General features: G+C 40.8%; 1 protein-coding gene across 2 annotated transcripts in view; it reads right to left on the bottom strand.

Moving 5' to 3' along the window:
• Positions 1 to 25,570, bottom strand: part of Mcmdc2 (minichromosome maintenance domain containing 2) — a 34,116-nt gene extending 8,546 nt beyond the window's left edge. For both annotated transcript variants that reach the window (XR_005287462.1, XM_038348107.1), the window contains exons 1-12: positions 25,514 to 25,570; positions 22,486 to 22,671; positions 22,271 to 22,401; positions 22,138 to 22,197; positions 18,874 to 19,069; positions 18,158 to 18,280; positions 17,938 to 18,042; positions 15,270 to 15,395; positions 13,024 to 13,261; positions 9,263 to 9,468; positions 2,651 to 2,817; positions 1,378 to 1,557 (exon numbers count right to left, since the gene is read on the bottom strand). Coding sequence is in view for 1 of the 2 variants with exons in the window: in XM_038348107.1 (XP_038204035.1) it covers positions 1,378 to 1,557; positions 2,651 to 2,817; positions 9,263 to 9,468; positions 13,024 to 13,261; positions 15,270 to 15,395; positions 17,938 to 18,042; positions 18,158 to 18,280; positions 18,874 to 19,069; positions 22,138 to 22,197; positions 22,271 to 22,401; positions 22,486 to 22,579 (1,626 nt within the window). In the remaining variant the exon portion in view is untranslated. The remainder of the gene's footprint in view (positions 1 to 1,377; positions 1,558 to 2,650; positions 2,818 to 9,262; positions 9,469 to 13,023; positions 13,262 to 15,269; positions 15,396 to 17,937; positions 18,043 to 18,157; positions 18,281 to 18,873; positions 19,070 to 22,137; positions 22,198 to 22,270; positions 22,402 to 22,485; positions 22,672 to 25,513) is intronic.
• Between the last annotated feature and the right edge of the window lie 1,165 nt (positions 25,571 to 26,735).

Here is a 26,735-nt window from a genome sequence, read left to right on the forward strand (position 1 = left end):
AAATTTTCATCTTTTTCCTAAAGTTTTCTTGCATTCTATATTCATATTTTATTCTGAATTCCATATATATTTAGAGCAATGCAAAGCTCAGTACTTAAGTTGTCCCCTAAATGGGTCACGTATCTTGGTTCTCTCTCAGTTAATAGACTCTTTAAAAGGAAATTCTGCCACGCACCATGGCCCCGGTCTGTGCTCTAAGCGCTAGACCCCAGTTCGTGAGCTTCGGGTAAGGGCTGGAGGTTGAGAATACAGACGTAGAGACAGACCGACACGCAGACCTTCCAACACTGGGTACCAAAAGCCCTTCTTTAATAACACCATGGAGGCTTAAATACACTGCAGTCAATGGCCAACAGGTGAAAATCCCATCCTCTGATCCTCTAAGCTAGGCACAGTTTCTAGTAACTTCAATTAGAAGGTTCTAGCAGGGAAGAGCAGCTGAAGGCCAGGATTCATTAGTCCCAACAAAATTCCATAGTCATAAAATGTGAATAAGTATGTTTACATGGCCTAGCTTAATTTTCTATAGAAATATTCTATTTTAATACATTGATTTTTATTTATTTATTTGAGACAGGGTTTCACTGTGTAGCCCTGGCTATCTTAAAACTCACTCTGTAGACCAGGCAGAGATCCATCTGCCTGTCTCTGCTTTCTGAGTGCTGGGATTAAAGGCATGCGCCACCACTGCCTGCAACATTGATCTTTTTAAAGCTATAGATATTGGGATAGTAGTAGAAACAATAAGCTTAACATCTTAAGAATAAAGCTTTCTCACACAGCTGTTCAATTATTTTTTTCTAGACAATGTACTTAAAATGTTCAAAATCTGGAAGCAAGCTGGTACAAAAGAGTCACCAGCTAAGCATGGTAGCAAATGCCTGTAATTTTAGCACTTGAGAGGTAGAAGCAGAAGGATCAAGTTCAAGGCTTTCTGTGGCTGCCATAGTGAGTTCCAAGCCAGCCTAGACTACATACGACCTTGTCTCAAGAGTAAACAAAACAAAAACCAACTAGATAAACAAAATCCAGAAGAAGAAAAAGATGATGCTCAAGTAACCTTCTATTTCAATTAAGAAACGGGGCTGAGGAAGGCTCAGTGAGTAGAGGCACTTGCTGCCAAGCCTGACCATCTGAGTTTGTTCCCTAAAAGCCTCGGGGTAGAAGGAGAGAACGGCAGTCTACAAGTTACTCTCTGACCTTGGTGTACACTGGGGTACACTTGTGCCCACACACATTATATAAACAAATAAATGTAAAAATTAAAAATGGATAAATTATCGCTTCTTGGCCTTTTGGCTAAGATCAAGTGTAAAAATGGATAAATTGAGAAACAATGAAATGAGAATTCTGGATAAGCATTTTATCTACCTTTACCTTTTGAAAATCTTCAGTTGTGAACTCTTTAGAAGCTAAATAAAGCAACCCCTTGGGATCCATGGCTTTCTTTAAAGTATGTTGCACAGTAGGAAGAAGTGGGTGGCAAGGAGACGATTCATTGCAGTTAATCAGCAATCCAAATGCCTCCAAAAGATTAGCTGGAATCAAACTGCAATCCTGTATACACAAGAGGTAGGGCAATTGGAAATAGTTAAATCCAAATAGATTCCTATACTACTTAACTTATGTATTATTTCATTATTAACTAGAGTTTAAAACAATTTTTGAAAAAAATGTGAAAAAAATGTGGGAAGCAACTTTTTAAGAACGTCCTTATCGGGTATTTATTATCTATTGTTTATTAAACCCTCCCGGGGCTCAGTTGGTAAAGTGCTTGCTGAGTGAGGGTGCTCAATTCTGTCTCCCAGAATCCACCAGAAAGGCTGAGTGCCACAGCAGGGGCCTGGACTCTCAGTGCTGGGGAGGAACAACAGCCCTTTGAACTTGCTGGAGAGACAGTCTAGCTAATCTGGGGAGTTCCAGAGAAACTCTGTCTGTCTCAAAAACTAAGGTAGACTGCAATTGAGGAAGACATCTGGGCCAACCTTGACCACACACACACACACACACACACACACACAGGACTTCACTATTCAAACAGAAATCTCTATTGACTAGACATCTGATTTGCATGACTGAAAACTTAGGGGTGGCGATGTCGCTCAGACAAAACAAAAACAAACATTAAAACTATTATTAAACAATTAGATCATTATTCAGTTGTAACGTCTGATAAAAGTATATAAACGCATTAATAACAAAAGCATTATGAAGTCATATTGCTGGATATAATAGTGCGTGTCTGCACCTTAGCTCTCATAGCCCAGCAGGATTACTAGTTTGATGTCATTCTGGGCTGTACAATGAGTTACAGCACAGCCTTGGTTATCTAGTGAAGCCTTCCCTGAAATTGAGGATGAAGAGGAGGAAGACACCTAAGAAGGAAGAGGTTGGAAGGGGAGAATATGAAGACAGACTAACAGTTCTCTGAGAAACATTTAAAACTTTTAAAAGCTTAATTTCTTTTTTTTTTTGGGGGGGGGGACAGGGTTTTGTGTAGACCAGGATGGCCTCACACTCACTATGTAGATGAGGATAACCTTGAACTGTGCTCTTCCTGCTTCCTCGTCCCAAGTGCTAGGGTTACAGGAAGGTGGCCTCCTCAACAATAAAACACAGTAAAACACAGTAAAACATTCAGAGTCCTTACCATCTGGCCAATCGGAGCACTGGTTTTCTGTACAGTTCTCTTTGAAGATGAATCCATATCAACAAAAGACCAAAAACTGCACTGAATAGGGAAAGTCATCTGCTGATCGATATCATCCCCAAACTTCTTTCCTGGGATGAACACTGTAATGCTTCTGCTCTCCAAAACTGAATCAGAAGAGGGGACCCACGTTATCTAGGTGCCGGTGCTGCCAGCACACACTAACAGTTGCTCCCGTCAACCTCTTAAGATTTTGTCATGCTAGGAGATATCCTATGTGTCCACACATCAATAACAAATATCATCATGTGGAATTTTAAACATATCTAAACAGATAGTGAAGACACAAGTAAATTTGATTGCTTTACAGGATAGTACTAAAATTAGAGCAATGACCATAAAAAAGAACAAGGTAAGAAAACTATTTGAAAAGTATGTCTGTGTATGAGCTATTTGTTTGAGACTCACCAGTTGAGAGTACAAGCTAGAACTGTGGTTGGGCATCTGGGTGGACAGGCAGAGGACGTGGACGCTCACACAACAGGCTTTCCTTAAACCAGGCTGGCCTCAGACTCACCCTACAGCGGAGGAAAATCTGGAACTTGGATCCTCCTTCCTCCACTCCCAAGTAGGTTTAGATTTAGTAGATTATAGGTTTGTACCACCAAGCACAATGGATACAGTGCCTGGGACAGAAAGCAGGGCTGTGTATGTGCTAGGCATAGACTCAACTGAGCCATATTCCCAACTCAGTAAATGTCCTTTTTATGCGTTTAAAAAAATGACAGAAAACTGTCCATTCATGAGGGAATGTCAGAAGACAAAGAATATGATCCATGACAAGTGTATTTCAAATTCAGCAAGTTCAAAACCAAGGTTATCAAAGTCCTGTCCCACTTAAAACCCAAACAAAATCTAGAAATATCCTACTCATACTTTTATCTTTCCTTCACACTTTATAACATCCAACCAATGCTTTAATCTTATTTTTTAGGATTCTAACTCCCAAATGGATTTCAAATTAATCTTTTAATTCATTTAATGGTCTCCTCTTTCTCCTCCTCCTCTTTCTCCTCCTCCTCCTCTTTCCCTAGACAGGGTTTCTGTGTTACAGTCCTAGCTGTCCTGGAACTCACTTTGTAGACCAGGCTGGCCTCAAACTCACAGAGATCTGCCTGCATCTGCCTCTTGAATGCTGGGATTAAAGGTGTGGGCCACCACCGCCCAGCTCATTTCTTTTGTGTTCACACGTTAGACTTCTGGAACTATGAAAAAACTGCTATAAGTAACTTCAAGAGGAGACTCATTTGGCTGTTGCTCTAGAGGTTTTAGTCCATCACGGAGGGGAGGACATGATGGATACAGTGACTCACTTCACGGTAGTCGAGAAAGAGAGAGATCTGTGCGCATTAGCTGCAGGGGAAGGTGCCACCTCCACAGCGGGTTAGTCCTCCTTCCTTAATTTATCCTCTCTGGAGTGACTTCCAGACACACTCAGAAGTGTGCTTTATTACTCTCGTAGGTGGTCTCAACCCATTCAAGTTATGGCTATCACATTATACTTTATCTTGAATTGTAAATATTTCACCTAATAGAAATTGCCCACGCAATTTTCACAATGATTACACTACTTGCTACTCCCCAACAATACACAAGAACTCAGAAGTTCCACATCTCAACAGTTTTTCTTGTCAACTGTTGAATTTTTTTTGACATTCTAGTAGGAAGGACTAGTTACAAAATTTGTGGAGCCCAGTGTGAAGCAAAGCTAGCATGCTGTTAAAAAGCAGGAAAAATACTTCTATTAAAGGTACAACTATGAACAACTTACCTTTAAATGTATTTTATATGTAGGTTTATATTTATACTTTGTTTTCTTAGAACATTACAAATAAGATGTAATAGGAGCAATGTAGAAAAACCATAGCACTTATGCATTATTGGTTGGAATGTACAATTAATGTTTTCCCTCTTAACACAATTCTATGGTTAACTAAAAAGTGATCCAGCAATTCCACTCTTGGATATATTCAAAGGAGCCAAGTCTAGAACTCAAACAAGCATTTGTACACCAGTACTGTGGTGGTTTAGATGAGAATGGTCCCTATAGGCTCCCCAACATGATGGCTATGGTCTCTAACCCTCTGCAATTATAAGCTACAAATTAAATGCTTTGTTTTAAGTTGTCTTGGTCTGGTGTTTTATTATACCAATTGAGAAGTAACTAAGACAAATACCCATAGTGAATAATTCACAAAATGCATAAAGTGAATATAGCAATATATTGTATCTGTCAATATAATAGAATACTATTCAGCATTAAAAGAATGAATTCGCCGGGCGGTGGTGGCGCAGGCCTTTAATCCCAGCACTTGGGAGGCAGAGGCAGGCAGATCTCTGAGTTCGAGGCCAGCCTGGTCTACAAGAGCTAGTTCCAGGACAGGCTCTAGAAACTACAGGGAAACCCTGTCTCGAAAAACCAAAAAAAAAAAAAAAAAAAAAAAAAAAAGAATGAATTCTATTAATAGACAAGTTCACAAAGACAGAAAATGGAATAATATTATTGGGGCTGGTGTCTGGGAGAATAGGGAGTTATCATTTAATGAGCATAGAGTCTGTATCTTCTGGAAATGGAGGGTGTTAAGACCATGAATGTACTTTGTCTACTCAGTGTCTACTGCTGTGAAGGCAACTCTTGTGAAAAGAAGCCGTTAATTACGGCTTTCCTAGACTCTCAGAGGGTTGGTTGCTATGATATGGCAGGGAAGGAGCCTGGCAGCACACGGGCAGGGTCGGTGCTGGAGAGGTAGCTGAGAGCTCTAGCTCCTAATCCAAAGGCAGCTGGCAGAGAGGGCAAGTCTGGGACTCACAATGGCGTTTGAACTCCTACCCCCAGTGACACAGCTCCTCCTACAAGGCAACACCTCCTAATCCTTCCCAACTGTCCATCAACAGAGAAGCAGACTCCCAAATATATGAATGAGCTCATGGTGGTCATTTTCAAATGACCACATACTTAAGTTCATAAAAGTGTACAAAGATTGAAATGGCAGCTTCTAAGGAATGTATATTTTTCTATTTCTTAAAATTACATTTATGTATTCATTTTATGCATTCATTTAGGTGTGTGTGTGTGTGTGTGTGTGTGTGTGCACTCAAGCACACTTGTGTGCAGGTCATAGTTTGTGTGTGTGTCAGAGGAATACTTGAGGGAGTCAATTCCCACTTTATAGCATGTGTTCCTAGGTATCAAACCCAGGCCACTGGGCTGGTGTCAAGCACCTTTACCCACTGAGCCATCCCACCATCATTTTTGTATGGTTTCTAGAAGAGTCTTTCTAGGTAGCTCAGGTTGGCCTCAGACTCACTATGTATTCCAGACTGATCTTAAACTCAGGACCCTTCCACCTTAGCTCCCAGAGTGCTGAGATTACAGGTGTCTGCACCATGCTTAGCTTAAGTAACTTTGTTCAACTGAAAAAATGAAATACTGATACAAGTTATGACATGGATGAAATAAACTACATTTTTTTGCTAAATTAAAGAAGGCAGCCACAGATGGCCAGATATGAAAGGATTTATTTATTTATATGAAATGTCCAGAATAGAAAATCTCTATTCTGTAGGAAATGATTTGATTCAAATGGACAGCAGAGCCTCTTTTTTCAGTCAAGGAGGTAAGAATATGAATTGCATTATTGATAAAGAAGGGTAAGGGATTGGATACTGTGGAATAATAGTTTTTGAACACTGTGAAGAAGTGTCACTCTGATTGGTTTAATAAAAGCTGAATGACCAATAGGTAGGCGGGATTTCCAGGCACGGAGGACACTGGGAAGGAGGAGGGTGGAGCCGTGGGAAGACACAGAGGAGGCAGGAGATCAGGACAGACCATGTGCAGACGGTGTAAGTGAGCCTAGGGCAGCACAGGAATGGATAGAAATGGGTTAATTTAAGTTATAAGAGTTTGCTAAAAACAAGCCTAAGATATCGGCTGAGCTTTCATAATTAATCCTAAGTCTTCTATCATTATCTGTGAGCTGGTGGTCCAAAGAAAAATCTGCCTACAAGTGGACTGCGGCTCACGGGGAGGGGAGGGGAGGGGAGGGAGTGGATTGCGGCTCACGGTGAGGGAGGGAAGGGAAGGGATTAGACTGTGGCTAGTGGTGAGGGAAGAGGAAGGGAGTGGACTGCGGTTCATGGGGAGGGGAAAGGAGGGGAGGGAGTGGACTGTGGTTCACCAGCAACCAATGAAAAGTCTCTGAGAACCAAAGTGAGAGCAGATTGTGTCAGGAAGGCTCACAGAGATTCAGATGCTCTAAGAAGGTGGCCGGCCACTGTTAATATATACGCGGATGTGCTTCCTCCGTCTCACTGACTTTCCTTGCAATATATAACTTCAAAGTTAAAGTTATTTTAAAAATTATTTTTTTGTATGTGGTGCTGGGACCAAACCTAGGGATTTTTAGGCAAGCTCTCTATATCAGTTAAGTTACATCTCCAGCTTAAAGTTATAAAAAGCATGTACTCTACCACTGAGCCTAAGAGGAAATTACTGACTTGTGGAAACTTTCTGTATTCTGCACACATCCCACGTCTTAGTTACTGTCCTATTGCGGTGAAGGGACACTGTGACCAAGGCAGCTCATAGAAGAAAGCTTTTTAACTGGGGCTGGCTTACAATTTCAGAGGATTAGTCCACGCTCATGGCTGGGAGTATGGCAGCAGGCTGCAGGCAAGCCTGCTGAGAGCTTACATCCTGGCCAGCAGGCAGGAGGCAGCAAGTGTGTGTGAGACTGAGCCTGGTCTGTTGAAACCTCAAAGTCCACCCCAAGTGACAGGCCTCTTCCAACAAAACTGCACCTCCTGATCCTTCCTAAATAGCTTACCAACCAGGAGCCAAACATTCAAATGTGTGAGCCTATGGGGCCATTCTCACTCAAAGCACTACGTTTATGCATGCACACAACTGAGTAACTGGAAAGGAACATAGAAAGCAAGCTGAGCATAAACACCTCTCTGCTTTCTGACTATGGATGCAAAGTGCTGCCATCTTCTTTCCCTGGCTGGATGGACCATACCCTAAACTGAGAGCCAAAACAGACCCTTCCTTTCGTAGTTGCTTTTGTTAGGTGTTGTGTTGCAGCAAGAGGTCAAGTAACTAATGCACCGGCTAAAGTAAGACTATTTTGTAGCAGGCTGCTACTTAGCTGCTCTGTACACTGACAGGAAGTGTCAGACTCTCCCTAAACAAAGTCCTCCTTCCCATGGTCTGACAGTGTTTACAGAAACCTTCAAATTTTCCAATAAGGACAAGAACCAAGAGATTTCAAAGACACGCTTCCTCTCTAGGTGTGATTTGCTTCTGTCCTGTGCGAGGCACTTCTTAAATTTAGAACTCAGTAAATCAGGAGTTGGGGAAGTGATTTTGGTTGAGTGAGGCTGCCTGTAAACTATCAAATGCTCCGTCAGTGACCTCTAGTAGATGCATTTATTCATCAAGCCAGATTTCTTTGGTAGACTGGACTGTCCAATATGTACATAGGCCAGTCTTTTGCACCTTTCCAGAAAGTTCACACTCTGATTAAGCAGGACCTGTCTCAGATATGCTATGCCAGTACAGTATTCAAACTAATCAATGTGGAGCTTGAGGGGATGGCTACGTGGTTAAGAGACTGGCTGCTCTTCCAGAGCACCAGGATTTGATTCCCACAACCAACATGGTAGCTCACAACTGTCTGTAAATCCAGCTCCAGGGGATCCAATGCCTTCTTCTGGGTTCTGGGAGCACCAGGCACACATGTGGTGATCAGCAAAACATTCATAGTCAGTCATAAAACAAAACAGCAAAAACCCAAAACAAAATCAATATAAACTACTGCATCAATAGAGTAAAGCAGAAAAACCACACAAATTAATAGATGTAAGAAACAAGATCTGACAAAATCCCAAACTGATTCATAATAAAATGTCTTGGCAAAGTAGGACTAGAAGGAAATCCCTTCATCATAGTTTTCAGGTTAACACAACAGCAAACAACCCACAGCTGGCGTAACACTTAACAGTGAGAAACCTGAAGATCAGAACAGCTCCTTTCCACACTGTGCTAAAAGTCTTAGATAATGCAATACAACAGGAAGAAAGAAAATTGGCCCAAAAGAAAGTCATGTATTAGAACTCAGAGTAAAGGCTAAAACAATGCATTTGCAAATTAAATTCTTATTTTATTTCTAAAGTTGAAGTGAGAATGGCATTTGGCCTAATTCTCCCCTCCCCCCTTTTGGTTGTTTTTTTTTGTTTTTTTTTTGTTTTGTTTTGTTTTTTTTTTTTTTTTTTTTTTTTTTTAGACAGGGTTTTTCAGTAGCTATGAAACCAGTCCTGGAACTCTGTAGACCTGTAGACCAGGCTGGCCTTGAACTCACAAAGATCCCCCTGCCTCTGCCTCCTGAGTGCTGGGATTAAAGGCGTGCACCACCACCACCTGGCTTTTTTTTCTTCTAATTTTTTTTATCTCTTAAGCCCTGTGCACTGCCATCTCATCTCTTAAATGACTCCTTGGCACTGGTAAGGTGAGGTTAAACAGGAAGAATAATCTGAGAAAGGGTAGTTTACCTGACTGAAGCTGTTCGAGTTTGTCTTTCTTATGTGATGTCAGGTCTCCTATGAAGCAGACCCCACCCTTAGCTAGCAGAGCACTGCCGGCTTGAATGCTCACTGCTCCAGTTCCGTATTTATTTCTAGACACAGTAGGAAGAACTTCAGTAGAGACAGGGTGACGTATGCCACGGGAGACAAGATTCACGCTATAATTCAAAAGTCTAGGGGAAAACAAATTATCCATTGATGATAATTAGTAATTGATTTTCAGAGTTCATTACATGTCAGAAACATTGTTTAAATTTAACTCAATGCAATGTCTATCATTACATATATGAAAGCTGGTATTTTATCTGGACAATTTACGGTGTAGAGAGACTTAGAGAAATAACTTATAATGAGATAATTGTAAAATAACTTCTTAGGATGCCTAGAGGGGAGTATTATGCCTCTTAGAAAGGGATCAGAGAAAGCTATAGGAAGGCAATATTTGAACTGGATTGTCATTTTATAGTGTTTTCTTTTACATACTCCAGATTTGTCCCTTAGGTTTGTCAGTGTCCTATCTTGACTTTTCCTGCTGTTTCTGTGCCATGACAACTCCTGCTCCATCTTCTTTTTGTTTTTAATATTACTGTTAACTGCTTCAATGCCTTCAACTCTCAAATACAAATTCTGAGAAAGGAATGTTACCTTAGTTTAGTGTTATGGCAAATCTGGGACATCATCCAAGCACTCACGTGTTGGGGTTGTTTAGATTATGGGCTTGGGTGAAGTGCGTGGCTCCTGGTGGCTCTTACCTGACCAATGGATTCACCCCCATAGATCCACAGTATGATGGCAGATTTAGGAGGTGGGGCCTCTTAAGTAAATGGGTCACTATGGGCATTCCCTGAAAAAATAGGACATGTCTTGGGCCCCTCCCTGTCTCTCTTCCTCTAGTTCCTGTCAGCCGAAAGCTGAGCTGTTTTCTCTGCCATCACGTAGTGCCTCACCATCGGTCCACAGCACGGAACATGTAAATGACAGCCTAACGTTGTGAGCAAAAATAAATCTTTTGTCCTTTGAGAATTGGTTTTCTTGTGTACTTACCACAGCAGTGAAAAGCCTGTCTAATGTGGCTTCTTTAAAGTCCTTACCACAAAAACTGTAGCTTTTTGATGCAACCATCTATGATGAACAGAAACAGACATGCAATGCAAAAAGACCCAGGTAGTGTTCCTAGATGTAGATAGGCAGATGCCGGAGCATGTGTTCAGAGGATACAGCATCACAAAGGCTTTAAACATTAGTTGGGGTATGTAACAGAGGACTTAGGAACATTTCTAACTGAAATGAGCTGTGGATCATATTTAAATCACACAGGGAGTTTTTTTTAAACAAACTTTAATGCCTATTTCTACTCTTCAGCTACTTAAAATAGGATTTTTAGAGGTGGTATACAACTTTTTTTTTCTTGGCTTTTTGAGACAGGGTTTCTCTTTAACAGCCCTCGCTGTCCTGGAACTCACTTTGTCGACTCACTTTGTAGTCTCAAACTCAGAGATCCGCCTGCCTCTGCCTCCCGAGTGCTGGGATTAAAGGCTTGGACCACCATTACCTTGCAAGTATCTTATATATTTTGAGACAAGGTCTTAATAGTTTGCCTTGGCTGACTTCAAGACTGAATAATCAGAACTGTGTACTACTGGCCTAAGTATAAGACAAAAAAAATTGTAACAGAAAATAAAGTTCAAATAGATTTATACTTAGTTTGACAAACATGGTAGAATCATTAAATAAAGAAAGGAAAGTCTTCTAACTAATGAAACTGCATGGGAAAAACATCAATTTTCACTACACTCTACACCATGTACAAATGTTAACTCAAGGGCCAGTCAGACAGTTTAGTGGGTAAAGACACTTGCCTGGCAACTTGAGTTCAATCCCTGGAACACATGCAAAGGTGCAAGGAGATAACACCACAGAGTCACCCTCTGACCCCCCATTGTGTACTCTGTGGGATGTGCACTCCTCCCACAACATGAACCACATTATAGAGAAGAGAACTGACAAAAGCCCAAAATATTACACTTCTAGAAGGAAAACAAGAAATTTTCACGACCTTCAGGTAGGCAAAATTTCCTAACTGGAACCCAGAAAACATGAAACCAAAGAGAAAATAAATGACTTCCTCAAAGTTGAAGTGTCTGCCCATCACAGACATGTTGCAGGAAACCCATACATAGCAAGCTTTTGGAGAAGAAATCTCAGTCTGCTCATGGGACAGAAGTGCATCTAAACAACTTGCTCACTTAAAAAGTGAGCAAACACAAACACGACATGCAAGTGGTCAGTAAACACATGAAGAAAAACTCAGTAGAAATTGGAGAAATGCTGGTTGGAGTCCTGAGGTACCACTTCACTTGTATTGCAAGGACTCATATAAAAAAGACCAACAACACCAAATATTGATTGGATAGAGACAAAGAAAATCCTTACATTGTTGGCGGAAATGTAAAATGGCCAAAGCAGTTTTGAAAACCATTTGGTGGTTTGTTATAGAATTAAATATGCATCAACCTTACATCCCAGCAATGCTATTCCAGGTCTTTATCCAAGAAAATGAAACACTCCACAAAATTATACAAAAATGTTACAGCAGGGGTTGGCATGCAGCTCAGTGGTAGAGGGCTTGTCTACTACACACCAAGCCCTGGGGTTTATTCCTATCACCAAAAAAGTTAAAATAGTTAGAAGTTTATTTATAATAGCCACACATGCACAACCTGTCATCAGGAGAAGAATAAAAACATTGCACATACTTATATTAATGGAATTCTCAATAAAAATGACAAACTACTGACTCATACAAGTAAATAAATCCTAAAAATACATTGAAAAAGATGACTATACTCAGAAGAGAACACTTGTTAATGTCAAGTTCAAGAAGAAAATTAGACAGGCGTGGTGGTATATCCTTTTAATCCCATCACTTGGGAGGCAGAGACAGGTGGCTCTATGAGTTTGAGGCCAGCCTGGACTACAGACTGAGAGTTCCAGGACAGCCAGGGCTACACAGAAACTCTGTTTTGGAAAAGAAAAAAGAAAAGAAAAGAAAAGAAAAGGAAAATGAAAAGGAAAGAAAAGAAAGGAGCAGGAGAATTATCTTATGGTAATAAGAAATGGAAGAAAGACTGAAATAAATTATCAGAGCGATATAGGGAACCTGTGTCACTGAATGGAATCAATCTGTCAGAAAAATAAGAGAGTGGCTGCTGAATCCTAGATGGAAGATTATTTGAAGATGAAAGCAGAATCCTGAGTTAAAGAGTGTGGGGCAAGGGGCTGGAGATATGGCTCAGTGGTTAAGAGCATTGCCTGCTCTTCCAAAGGTCCTGAGTTCAATTCCCGGCAACCACATGGTGGCTCACAACCATCTGTAAATGAGGTCTGCTGCTCTCTTCTGGCCTGCAGACATACACACAGAAAGAATATTCTATGTATAATAAATAAATATTTTTAAAAAAAGAGTGTGGGGCAAGGAAGCCTGGGAATGCATCTGTAAAGGTCTGACTGGGGAAATGGTTGGAATTTTGAGGTTAGGTTCTTAAAATGTTAAAACCAAATATTTCAGTTCTAAACGCATGTTTTAAAAGTTTTGAACTTTCTTAATAACTGTTTAAACATTTTAGTATTTGGATGAATTCTAAATAATCATAGTAATATCAGTAGAAAGAATTTATACAAATCTGTAGGCAATATATAATTTGAGAGCTTCCTGGCACACATATTACCTGTCTACAAGCAGAGTGTCAGTGGTTATAATTAAAATATCCAAGCAGTCTTGTGGGTGCCTGTTGCCGTCACTTGTCTGTACCAGGCTCATCAGCAAACAGAGTTTGAGCAAATTGTAAGTCCCAGGAGGAACAATCTGTGATGCAAAGACATTGGCAAGTACTGCCGTGAATTTCCAACATGAAGCAGAAGTCAAGGACAGGAGACAACTAAAGTTGTCACTAACTCCTGAAGGAACTGAAAGAAAATAAAAATGACAGATATTTGATTCCATTTGCCAAAAATAATATCAAAATATAGTTCTTCTAATGTGCCATACTCAAATTTTATAATGTTGTGAATGGTGGTCGTGCTTGTCTGTCATTTCGTATCTCGGTCCTCGCATGCACCCACACGAATGGCTGTGAACTAGGGCAAATCATTCATTCTCCCTTGACAGTGTTTCTCCTGCCCACAGATACTGGGGCATCATGCTCTGAAGGATTTATATTCTCTTACTTTTTTATTTATTTATTATGTATACAGTATTCTGTCTGTGTGTATGCCTGCAGGTCAGAAGAGGGCACCAAGCCCCATTACAGATGGTTGTGAGCCACCATGTGGTTGCTGGGAATTGAACTCAGGACCTTTGGAAGAACAGGCAATGCTCTTAACCTCTGAGCCATCTCTCCAGCTCCTATTTTCTTACTTTGAAAACACTGTGCTATGTTACATTGTAACATTCTCAGATTTCTCCACCCTGATCCTATCCAGCTCCTGAGGATGGTAAACGACAGAGAAGCTCCCCATGGCTGTGCCTGCTCTCTGCCTGGTCACAGTAGAGACCTCCTCTAATCACACATGCCATGGACAGGAAGGCCTGCTAACTCTTGTCACACACCAGTGCTTAAATATGTAGACTCCTAGAATTCAACACAAAAAATCACTTTCTACCTACATTTCAGTTTTGTTCTGAAAATGATCACCAAATTGTTGATTTATGTTGCTTTCTTCAAGAGTTTCTTTTGTTTAAGAATTCTCTCCAAGATAAACTAAAGTATCTAGAATTCAGTTGCCTTTAAATTCAAGTTGGGCTTCTATTACTGCAGATTCTTAACTTCCCACTCTATTCAAATTTAACGAGCCTTTCCTTTGAGACACGAAGCACGTGAAAAGGTAAGGCTGCTCTCAATTTGTAGTTAGGTAATGCTAAATCATGCTGGAGCTGTTCAGGGACACTGGTGGTTAGGAAGGTGGTATTTGAGTACCCTTGCCTGTATCTGTTCTCTTCCAAGACCCAGGAAAGAAAAAGGCAGTGCTTATTGATCTCTTCCTCAGACCACAGCAGTTACTTTGAACTTACTGAGGAAATGAATCTCTTAACTCTTGGTAACCTGAAAAAGTTTCTGCTTCTTACTATGTGTACCCCAGGTTGACCAAGAATTCATTGATGTGGGATGTCCTGTATATGTGTTGCTTTTATTGGTTGATGAATAAAGCTGTTTTAGTCAATGTTTAAGCCAATGGCTTAGTAAAGCCAGCCAGTGGCCGAGGAAACAAGACATGTAGAAAATGAGGAAATGCCACGGCCACATGGCAATACATAGACTAATAAAAATGAGTTAATTTAAGATGTAAGAGCTAGCTAGGAATATGCCTGAGCCATCAGCCGAACAGTATTGGAATTAATAGAGTTTCTGTGTGATTACTCGGGTCTGGGCAGTGAGAAAATGAATGCACAGTCTCTGTTTACAACTCATGATCCTCCTGCTTCTGCCACCAAGCACTAGATTTGTATACACTACCATGCTCAGAAAATGCCAGAAACAGTTTTTTCACTGTTAACTTACAAAAAGTCAATGTAAGAATTATTTCAAGAAAGGTCCTCAATTCCATCAAGATTGTAATTACATTATTTCCTTCCTTAATGACACTTGGATGCAGGGTTGTCACACTGCATAGTTTTGTGTCTTTTAGTTGGAGGTAGAGCCCTGCTATATAACTCCAGCTGAGCGGCATCTCATTATGCAGCTCAGGCTGGTCTAAGCTTGTGCTTAGCCTCTCAAGTGCTGGGGTTACATGTGTGTGTGTCCCCGCACTTGGCTTAGTGGCCACCTGACTGACCACCTACCATATAAATTAGGAGGAGACAGCCTGATGTTGTTTTACCATGTTTCTACTGCTTAGGAAAGGGCCTAGCACAAAGGTAAGCAACACTGTTTGCTGAATTCATGGACTTTATGTTAACATATATGTTTTAGCTTACCTTTTGCTGTGTAAGGAGTGATACTATTCGCTTCTACACAGAGAGCAGTTTGTGAAGTTTTGATACAGACTGGAATTCCAATAATTTTATATTCATTTCCTATTTTCATTTTATTCACTAGTTCATCTATGGTTATTAAACACAAAAGAAATAGCATTCACTAAATGAAAATTGCTTATCATTGTATGGAACCAGTAACCATTCAGTAGTCCAGTTAGTAGTGAAGTATTTACTTTTGTTCAGTATGGTATCCATATGCCATGGACCAATAATGGAAACAAAGGCCATTTTATTGCTGATATATTTGATATTTATAAGTAATATGAAAGAGGCATGTGATACAGAAACTAGGTTAATTAAATATTCACCTATAATGCAGTCAAGAGGAAATTCTGTATAAGATAAAACATCTTTGGTTAAATGCTAAAGAATGTAAATAAGCTGGGTATGGCAGCACAGACTGCCTGCCATACACTTTATTGGGCTGACCACATCTGTAACCTCAGTGCTAAGTGGTATAGTGGGGAGACAGGCCATTCCTGGAGCTCAGCCTTGCCCACTGGATGAGCACCACATTCTGTGACAGACCCTGTTTCAAGAACAGGGTGGAGAGAGATCTGTAGGATCTACAGTACTGACATGTACATGGTCACAGGAACAATTACATATACTACAAATACTACACACACACACACACACACACACCCTCCTTTTCTCTCCCTTACCTCTCCTCTCACACCTGAACACAAGCACTGAACATCTCAAGCTAACCAAACAATGAAAAAAACACAACAAAGGATCCAGAATTACAAGAGTCATCTTTCTAAACAAATATTTTTAATTTCTCAATTTTAGCTCAAAGAAAAAGGTAAAGCTCCATTTTTGTCACAGCTCTAGCTTCTTCCCTCAGTGCCTGATCCTGTGAGTGATGTCCTGCTCCATGGCAGACTCTTAGCTCCTTGCACTTATTCATCAGTTCTCAGTAAATAGTCTTACGTGAGTCATTCTCATCTTTAACAAATATTTACTATGTGCAGCAAAATCCCAAATCTCTTCTTTTATGATGTTCATATCTTAATACATTTCTTTTGAGATGGGGTCTCACTGTGTAGATCTGGCTGGCCTGGAACTTGCTATGTAGATTAGGCTGGCCTTGAACTCACGAGTGCCCCTGAGTGATGGGATTAAAAGCACACACTGCCACACCTGGCTCCATATTCTTCTTCTTTTTTTTTTTTTTTTTTTTTTGTTTTTTTGTTTTTTCGAGGCAGGGTTTCTCTGTAGCTTTTTTAGAGCCTGTCCTGGAACTAGCTCTTGTAGACCAGGCTGGCCTCGAACTCACAGAGATCCGCCTGCGTCTGCCTCCCACCGCCTGGCCTGGCTCCATATTCTAATATGAACACAAAGTACACACATACAGAACAGTGTGGTATCGTTACTATAAAGAGGCCATGACCCTGGAACTTGGCAACTCCTGATAGACGACTGGAGTGGGGTGCTGAGAGCTGCCATGGGAGTATTCCGCAGGTGACAACTAGTACTCAACAGGCCGACCCACCAGACAAGTGACTCTCTGTGGGCAGCCCCACTAGGGAAAGTCTGTGGGGTCACTGGCTGTGGAGACCGACTGCTCCTGTCTGTAAGTTCTCTCATGTGCCACTTCATTCCTTCCCTAAGAACTGCTATGGGTGTTTTCCCACTGCTTGTGTTTATCTCATGTGTGTGTTCCATCTATTGGGCACATATAGCTATGAATGGTCAGGAAGATGATTTCTGCTTAATCTGTATTACTATGATGAATAACACTATGATATTTTTCATTATTCAGACTGACATAGGAAAGCAATAGTTTTCTTGGTCACAAAGACAGCTAATTTTAGACTTCAGAACAAATTCAAAGCAGACTGGTTGCTCTGGGAGATGAATATCTATGGTTGCCCCTAGAGAAAAATACACGAGGTCATTTTCCCAAGTGTTTGTTGCCAATTCAAGGTCAGAAGCGACTTTAGTAGCCATAACTTTCTCAGCAATTGACCAGCCTCAGTTTGTGTTATGAGCTCAAGGTTCAGCCAACTGTTTACTTTCTGTCTGAGAACCCTAACCATTTAGACTACGTGCATGGAGATGTATGTTGTAAAGAGAGACACGGAGCTGTATGTAAAGAATGAAGAGATTCTCAGAGAGGATTTAAGATGAAGTCAAAGAGAAAGTTACCCTCAGAAAGCATGTTATTCCTTGTTTACCCATCAGCTGGAAAAGTCTAGCCCTCACCGCATTTGTGGATTTTTCTTTGCATACCCTGGTGCTGACTGGAATGGGGCTATCTCTGACTCCTTTGCTTTCTCTTGTGACCCTTTTCCTCCTATTGCTTTACCTTGTCCAGCCTTATATTAGGGTTTGTGCCAAGTTTTATTGTAACTTGTTATGCTGTGTTTGGTTAATATCCCTGGGAGTCCTGCTCTTTTATGAAGGAAAACAGGGGGGTAGGGGAACTGGGAGGAGTTTAGGGAGGGGAGGCTGCAATCAGAATGTAATGTATGAAGTAAGAATAAATAAAATAAAAAAGTGACTTTCCATTCTTGAGCTGTCAATATGACTATATGTAAGCATAAACAAGATTCCATATTTTATAGCAAATTGTTGTGAATTCAAGCAGAATTTTACATACCTCTTAGGAAAATACTAAGGGATTGAAACCTAAATGGCTGTTTTTTGCAATCTCCTTGAAAAGCATGAAGCGCTTTTGTGGTGATGATTTCGACTATCTGCTTATCTTAAGGTAAAGAACAAAAACGCTGTTAGTAGAATACATATTCAGTTTAAGTTTCCTATTAAAATACAAGAGACTGTTTTGAAAATTATCACAAAATGGTAAAATTTTTTTTTACCACCAAGTACTCTAAATTTTCTGTCTTCCTGAAGTGAAGATGAGCACAGACTGCACAAAAAGTCATTTCTTACTGTTGCCGATTCGGTAGCACCAGGCACATGGACTCTTATATACTGAAATCCTGAAAGAAAACAGTGGTGAGCTAAACTGCTCTCAGATTTAGCTATTTTCAATCATTTAAATTATTAGTTAATGTTTACTGCATGCTTTACTTATTTATTTGGATAGGTTGTCACTATGTAGCCCTGGTGAGACATGAACCCCGTCTCAGCCTCCCAAGTTCTAGCAACATGGCTGTTTCTTTCCAAGCACTGTGCTAAGGCACTAGTAACATGGAAATTTAAACACACAATTTCTGTATGTGGCTGGGAAACATAATTTCAGTATATGGCATCATTTGCAGAGTTCAGAGAGAAGAGAGGAAGCATCCAACTCAACCAGCTTTGAGGGTCAGTGGGAAAGATGTCTCACAGAAAAAAGGCTGACTAGGTTAGACTTCAAACACAGGAACTGCATGAGCAAACAGTTAGCTCTTCCAGGATAATATAACACTGTGGAGTGCAGGAAAAGACTGCTTCAAGATTATGCACAGTAAACATATAAGTGGTAGGAGACACCAAAATATCTCCGTTTATTTCACTTTGATTAATCCCCAATTTAAATATGGTTTGGTAGGAAACAGTTTGGCTTCTCATTTCCCATTTTAACACAGACCTTTGGAAAGAGGGCAGGCTTCATCTGAGCAGAGGAATCTTGCACCTTGTGTGTACTTGGTTACAGTTGTCATTGCGATCACAATTCCTTGCATCATATAAAATCTCCGAGATGTATAACTAAGTGGAAACTCACAAAGGTCAAGACTATAACTTGGCAGGGCTGGTAAGTGTGTTAACTTCAGCACAATACTGATCTGATAAGAACACAAAAAGGCTATTAGTAAAACTTGCGATCCAATTTGACTTGCCTTATCACATAGTAAGACTACTATGCAGTTTGTTATTGTTGCTATGTACCAAATATTAAACCAGATAAAACAGCAAGTTTAAAATACAAATCCTATAGCATTTTAGTTAAAAGTATTACAATGAACTCATTTTCCTTTAAAAGTATTCATTCTCTGGATGTGTATACTAAAAAACAATGTGAGCCCAATAACTCTGGGAACTTTAGTGCCCACATTGTGATCTCAAAATATTAATTCTCACTTAAGGAATCAGAGCTCTTCAGTAGGAAATTAGTGATTCCAAGTCTGGGACAGAAAATACAGGGGATGGCACTGGGGCATCGTCTTTAAATTTTTTAACAAATTGTACTTATTGTGTACACACACACACACACACGCCACAGCACACATGTGGAGGTCAGAAGACAATCTGGGGATCAGTTTTCTCCTTCTACCTTGTGTGTCCTAAGTATTGAATTCAGGTAGTCACTTGGAGGCAAGTGCTTTTACTTGCAGACAGACTAAAGAGTCCATCAATTCCTCTTGTTGAAAAAAAGAAGAGATATGTTGGTCATTATTACAGTTACTACCTGCTTTCAAGTCATTACTCTTCAAAACTTTAAAAAGGAAAATAATCAAATATTTATCCTCCCTTTCCCAAACAAATTCTATTTCATGTAACCAAATAAATAATGGCAAATAATAATTTATTTTTATTTTCATTTTTTCAGCACTAGAGATTAAAATTGCCCATGCTAAGCAAATGCTCTCTTACCCAGATACATCCCCAGGCCAGACAGTTTCTTTTATAGAATAATTTGAGATAATAAATTCAGAAAGGGTAGCAAAATTAGAAAAATAAAAAAATTACAACTGCTAAAAAAATAATAGGTTCCAGATATTCAAAAACCATCAGGTGAAAGTTGATAAGAAGTTTTATAATGGTGGGATCATAACAATAACATCTGAACCACTGATCAATTGTGACATCACTAAAATTGGTATCCATTTGGTGTAGGAGGCCCTTCTGTGTGTTGCTTTCATTGGTTAATGAATAAAGAAACTGCCTTGGCCTAGCTGATAGGACAGAACTTAGGTTGGTGGGGAAGACAGAACTGAATGCTGGGAGGAAGAAAGGCAGAGTCATGAGAGAGAAGCCATGGATCCTCCACCTGAGACAGATGTTGGTTAGAATCTTTCCTGGTAAGCCACTGCCATATGGTGATATACAGATCAATAGAAATGGGTTAAATCAAGATGTAAGAATTAGCTAATAAGAAACTAGAGCTAATGGGCCAAGCAGTATTTTAATGAATACAATTTCTGTGTTTTTTTTTTTTTTTTTTTTTTTTTTTTTTTTTTGGCTAAGCTAGCAGGGTGGCTGGGACAAACAAGAGGACCTCTCCTTGAAACAACCATTATGTTCTTAAGATATGGAATACATAGCACCATGTAATGTGTTATTAAAATGAGTTGAATATAGACTTAAGCCTCAGAGTCATGTCTTATTTTGTACAAACACACACACACACACTCACGCGCATATATGTATATATATATATATATACATATATATGACACTGGGAAATATCATAAAGTATCATAAGAAAGTAATCAAACAGATCCAGATTCATAATATTTTATAGGATAATTAACCAGTTTCTTTTAAAAAGTCAGTGGTACAAAAGGAAGCATTAGACTGAAGAAGACTCAGAAAGCTGTAGAGAAGAAACTGCCGCAATATGCGAGCCTTGTTTAGATACTGATTTGTCTTTCTTTTCAGGGTCGGGGGAGGTTGCTTTGCCTTTTTATTTGTTTATTTCTGAGATAGGCTTTAGGAAGTGCAGTCTGGCTTTGTTCTCTGTGTGGCTGAGGATGACTTCCTGTTTCCACCTCCTAAGTGATGGAGATACAGGGCATGGGCCGCTGCATCCAGGCCTTGTGGGCTCAAAACCAAACCAAAACAACAACAAACTCTTCAGATAAAAATTGGAAAAATTAAAATATGGACTAGATGTTAGATGATATCAAGAAAGGTGATAATGCCATGTGGTTACATAAGAAAACAGCAGGTTTTAGAAGCTGAAGCATGTATTGGTGAGATACAGGACATCTGGGGCATGCTTTAAAATAGTCCAGATAAAAACAGATGATGCACATACACTGTATCACTGCGTCTGAAGGACAGATATGTGGACCTCCATTGTAGTAATTTCTTTACTTCTGGTTACTTTTGGAATGGTTATAAAAATGTTTACTCTTAAAAGTGGTAGGTTATATGGAAAAAATGAAGCATACTACGATATTTGTGGTTAATTTTGGCTGTCAACTTGGATTCAGTAGCACCTAGGGATTAACAAAGTACACTGGTATTATTGCAGGATGATTAACCATGGGAAGCCACCTACCCTGAACATGGGTGGGTAATCGTGGGAAGACCTGTCCTGAACGTGGGTAGCACTGAAACAAATCTTCCTCCTTTTCATAGTTCTGTCAGATGTGTTGATACGGCAGTGAACATCAGATGCACAGACCTGTGAGACGGCTCAGCAGCGAGAGCTCTTACTGCACAAACTGATAGCCTGACCTGATTTCCATCCTGAGCCCACGTGGTAGAAGGAGCGAACCTGGATAGCTCCCCAGTGTTCTCTGACCCACAGACACTAATGATGGGATAAGCATGAGCATAAAATAACAAATAAATGTAAAAAAAAATAGAAAATCTGACACAGAAAACTGCACATTGAACTTTGGAAAATGTATTCTATTTAAAAATATTTATTTATTTATATTTTATGTCTGAGTGTTCTGCAGGCCATAAGAGGGCATCAGATCCCATTATAGATGGTTGTGAGCTACCATGCGATTGCTGGGAACTGAACTCAGGACCTTTGGAAGAGCAGCCAGAGTTCTTAACTGCTGAGCCATTTCCAGCCCCAGAAAAATGAGAAATGAATTTGTGAAAACATTAATTTATAAGTTATTTTGAAAATCTGCACCCGAGTTTCCAAAACTTCAAGTTAATTAAAACTTACTTGAGTTTCAGTCTGTAACTGTCCAATTAATGAGAGAGTCTTGACAGCAACGAAGCAGACCTGTGATTTCAAACGAGCAAACAAGTTACCAAAATTTCCATTGGATGTGGGAATTATTTCTTCCTTAACTTACTGATTGAAAAACTTGAGCAGCTTTTAAGGGATGGTGTAAAATGTGATTTCCAAGTTCAGCATCTAATTCGACAACATCAGCGGGGTTTACTAAAACACTGAACCGATAGACAGCGTAACTTTGCTTTGAATCTGTGAAGATATAAATGTGAAAGTTAGGACAGGTATGTGTGGGGATTTGTCGAAGGTTCTTGACAGCCACCTTTGCTGACATACCATCGTAGGACTTGCAGTCATCCAGAAACCTCTGAAGGCCCCCACTTCTGTCAAGATAGACAAGGGCTGCCTCTTTCATTTGTAGATTTGCCATTGTCTCTTTGTTGATAGTCCTCTGTTATCAGCGAGCTAACCACAGCTGGAAGGGATTACAAGTGATGAAACCCATATAAAGAATGAGGAAACCTAGAAACAAAGTAAAGCGTACTTTTGAAGCCCTCTATAAAACTCACAAATTATTAAGACTTAAAGTTGAGAATACAACTAGGTAAACCTTCCAGCTCTAAACCCTTCCACTTGATGGAGAAACAAAACCTTTCAACTAAACCCAGACCTCACATAAGCAAGCAAGCATTTACCACTGAGTACCACTGAGTCATACTTCCATCGCCAAGTAACAGTTTAGTCAATATAGTCATGAGGTAAGTCAAAAGACCACAAACTTGCCGGGCGGTGGTGGCGCACGCCTTTAATCCCAGCACTCGGGAGGCAGAGGCAGGTGGATCTCTGTGAGTTCGAGGCCAGCCTGGTCTACAAGAGCTAGTTCCAGGACTCCAGCGTCTTTCTAGCTCAAGCACTCCAAAAAAATGAAAATTGAAACAAATAATTTTAGATGATGATCATTCCATGTAAGCACAGCTGAAGGATAAATGTGATATAAATTGTGTCATAAATTCATTCTGGGATGACTCATTGGGTGAAGAAGCTTGCTGCCAAGTCTGATGAGTGAGTTTGATCCCTGGGACCGACATGGTAGAAGGAGGGAGCCAGCTTTAGCAAGCTGTCCTTTGATCTCCTACACTTGAATGTAAGTGTGCACGCGCGCGCGCACACACACACACACACACACACACAGATGAAGGCCAGAAATGGTTCTTGACCCAGCATTTGTTGGGGAAATTGGCCAACCGCTCTTGGCTCAGTATCTTTAGTTGAAGATAAAGACATTGAACAATTAAGGCCTCTTTCACCTTTGAGTCTTTGTCAGGAACACGCATAGAACATTAAACTGTAGAAGCAGAGAGGGGAATGTAAACAACTTGAGCAAAAAACACTGGTTAGAAACAAGATATGCTAACAGACCCTGTGATGTTTAGGGTGTTTATTAGGAATGATATCATTAAGATTGGCACCTGCCTCCAAGGAATCCAACTTAGAGAAGTCAGAAATAATGACTAATACATGTATCGAATCATTATCAACTTGTTGATACCTACTATTTATTGGCTAACCCACTTTCCCCAGGCACCATGAATACACAATGTCAGATCTATCCTTTCTGAGCCTGCAGCAAGTACAGCAGCTATGCAAACAACCATGTGATAACTTGTAATAGAAATATGACCATGTCAGTGACCACAGAACATGGTAAGGGAAGTACTTCAGAAAACCTGGCCATCCTCATGTATGGGCCATGACGTTTTTCTATTGCTTTGGACTCTTGGTTGATGATATCAGGCTAACAAAAAAGCTATGCACTCTACTTTGAAGGGATAAAGCGAGTTTCTCTGAGACCCTAAATACAAACTGCTATTCTGGAGAGTTTGCCTAGCATGCACAAAGCTGGGTTCAATCCTAGCACCATCAAAACAAACAAAGAAAGTTGGCTTTCAGTCAGAATTACTAAAATGGGGAGAGTTTTCAAAAGATACTGGTGAACATCCTATTATTCATTGAATTCACCCACTTAGTACCTGAAGTTCAGAATACTTTTGAAATTTTGGAAATTAGCTTCTTCCTGTTGTCTGTTTGAAACAGCAAACAGTCAATAATCAATTTTCAACTAGTGTTGTATTTCTAAGAGATGGATGGACCAGTCCAGGATATATAGAACAAAATGGATTGGAGGAGATGAATTCTAGAATTTTATTCGTTTGTTTGTTTAGTTTTTTTGTGACAGGGTTTCTCTGTGTAGCCCTGGCTGTCCTGGAACTCACTCTGTAGACCAGGGTAGCCTCGAACTCAAGGAGATCCACCTGCCTCATCCACCACTACTGCCCTGCGAGTTCTATAGAATTTTAAAGACTTTGTTCTGGACCTCATGACCAACCTGTACAACAGAGAGGAAACTATTTTTTTTTTTTTTTTTTTTTTTTTTTGGTTTTTCGAGACAGGGTTTCCCTGTAGTTTCTAGAGCCTTTCCTGGAACTAGCTCTTGTAGACCAGGCTGGCCTCGAACTCAGAGATCCGCCTGCCTCTGCCTCCCGAGTGCTGGGATTAAAGGCGTGCGCCACCAACCCCCTGGCGAGAGGAAACTATTAAATCGAGGCCAGGTCGTCATTGCACACATTCAGGAGGCTGGACAGACAGTTAAAAGCTAGTCTCGGTAGCCTCAGGCTATGTATGAGCTCTTGGGTAATTGAGTTGCTTAGCAAAACCCTGATTTGAAACCAACGGTTGATGCCCAAGGCTAGGTTCCATCCCAGCACCTCCAAATAAGTGGTGGCACACGCCTTTCATCCCAGCACTTGGGAGGCAGAGGCAGGCGGATCTCTGTGAGTTCAAGGCCAGCCTGGTCTACAAGAGCTAGTTCTAGTTCTAGGACAGGCTCCAAAGCTAGAGAAACCCTGTCTCGAAAAAACCAAACAAACAAACAAAAAAAAAAAGAGAGAGAGAGAGAGAAGTCTTGCTGGGTATGGCAGCGCTCGCCTTTATGCCAGCCCTCGGCGGGAAGTCAGGCCGTCAGGCCGGTCAATCTCTGAGTTCAAGGCCAACCGGGTCTACGGAGTGAGTTCCAGGACAGCCAGTGCTACCCAGAGAAAAACAAAACACAAACAACTCACACTCACATACACACGTGTCTTGGGAATGGACACATTTACAAGTAGGGATTTATGAGGAGAAAAGGACACAGAGCGGGGCGACCGGGATAATAACAAGTCTTCCCTCCTGTCAGGGCTGAGGAGACCAAGGCTCACACACCTCAGAACTCAGCCGCGAGAGTTCAGGCTCGCGGGCCGTGCAGCCCCTCAGGTGACCCGGGTCCCGAGAGCCCGGCCACTCCGGCCACCTCTGGAGCGCGACCCACCTGAGCCGCAGGACCCGCGCGGTCCGCAGCGAGCCTCCTGCGCAAGCGCACGCTTCCCCCCACCGACCGTTGGCGGGGGCGGAGTCCGCCGGGACCTCCGCCCTCCGTCACCAGGGTAACCAGTCCCGCCCGCAGCTCTCAGTGCAGCGCTGCGTTAGTTAACACAAGGACGTTTGATATCTGTGTTAAAAAACAAAAGATCAAATTCTGCCGGTGGGGATGCGAAATAGCATTGCAAACTTTGGAAACACTGAGGGAGACTCTCACAGGGCTAATTCCAACAGAACTGAAAACATGCGTCCCCAGAAACGCTTGCACTGTAAGCTCAAGCTGTTGCTCCTAACTGTCCTGACGTGACCGCCTTAGAGTCAGGCAGCCGTGGTCTAGCAACGCAAGACAACACAACAGTCTTCAGATTAAAAAGAGAAGTGCTCGCACCATATGGATGGCTCTTGAGGGCACTGTGCAAGATGAAAGACACAAGCGTCACGTGCTGTATGATCCAGGGATAGACAGACATGTACTTGAATTTGTGATTACCTAAGACTTGGAAAGGGAGCGGAAGAGAAAGTGACTGATACTGGGCAGGGGATTTTTTCCTCCCTAAAATTGTGGTAAAAGACACAATAACAGAATGTACCATTTTAGCCATTCCTGAGGGAAAGCATTAAGTTCACATTGTCACGAAACTACGACACTATTTCTAGGACTTTTTTCATCTTTCCCAAACTCCGTACACATTTAGCTTTTTCCAAAGTTAACCTTGTTCTGGCTTCTTGGCTACTCCAGAACTCAAAAATGGAATCATACAGCCTTTATTGTCTTAGGCCTTTTTGCATAGGCAAGCTTTGAACTCAGTTTTGCCTCAGCTTCCAAGTGCAGGCCTATAGATATATTTGACTATATCCAGCTAATAGTGCATTCCTAAACAGATGAGTCGTATAGTATGAGAATTAAAGGTCAAAGTTTTTACCAAACAACAAAACCACTAAAAACGGTGCTGGCTCAAGTATACTACTTGGCATAGCAAACCAGGGAAAAGGTTTCACTCAGGAGGAAATAAATAACTAAATAATGTATGTATAATATTAAGTTGGGGGGGCTGGAGAGGTGGCTCAGAGGTTGAGAGCACTGACTGCTCTTCCAGAGGACCTGAGTTTAATTCCCAGAAACCACATGGTGGCTCACAACCATCCATAATGAGACCTGGTGCCCTCTTCTG

This window comes from Arvicola amphibius, chromosome 11, assembly GCF_903992535.2.
Source record: "Arvicola amphibius chromosome 11, mArvAmp1.2, whole genome shotgun sequence".
Taxonomy (NCBI): Eukaryota; Metazoa; Chordata; class Mammalia; order Rodentia; family Cricetidae; genus Arvicola; species Arvicola amphibius.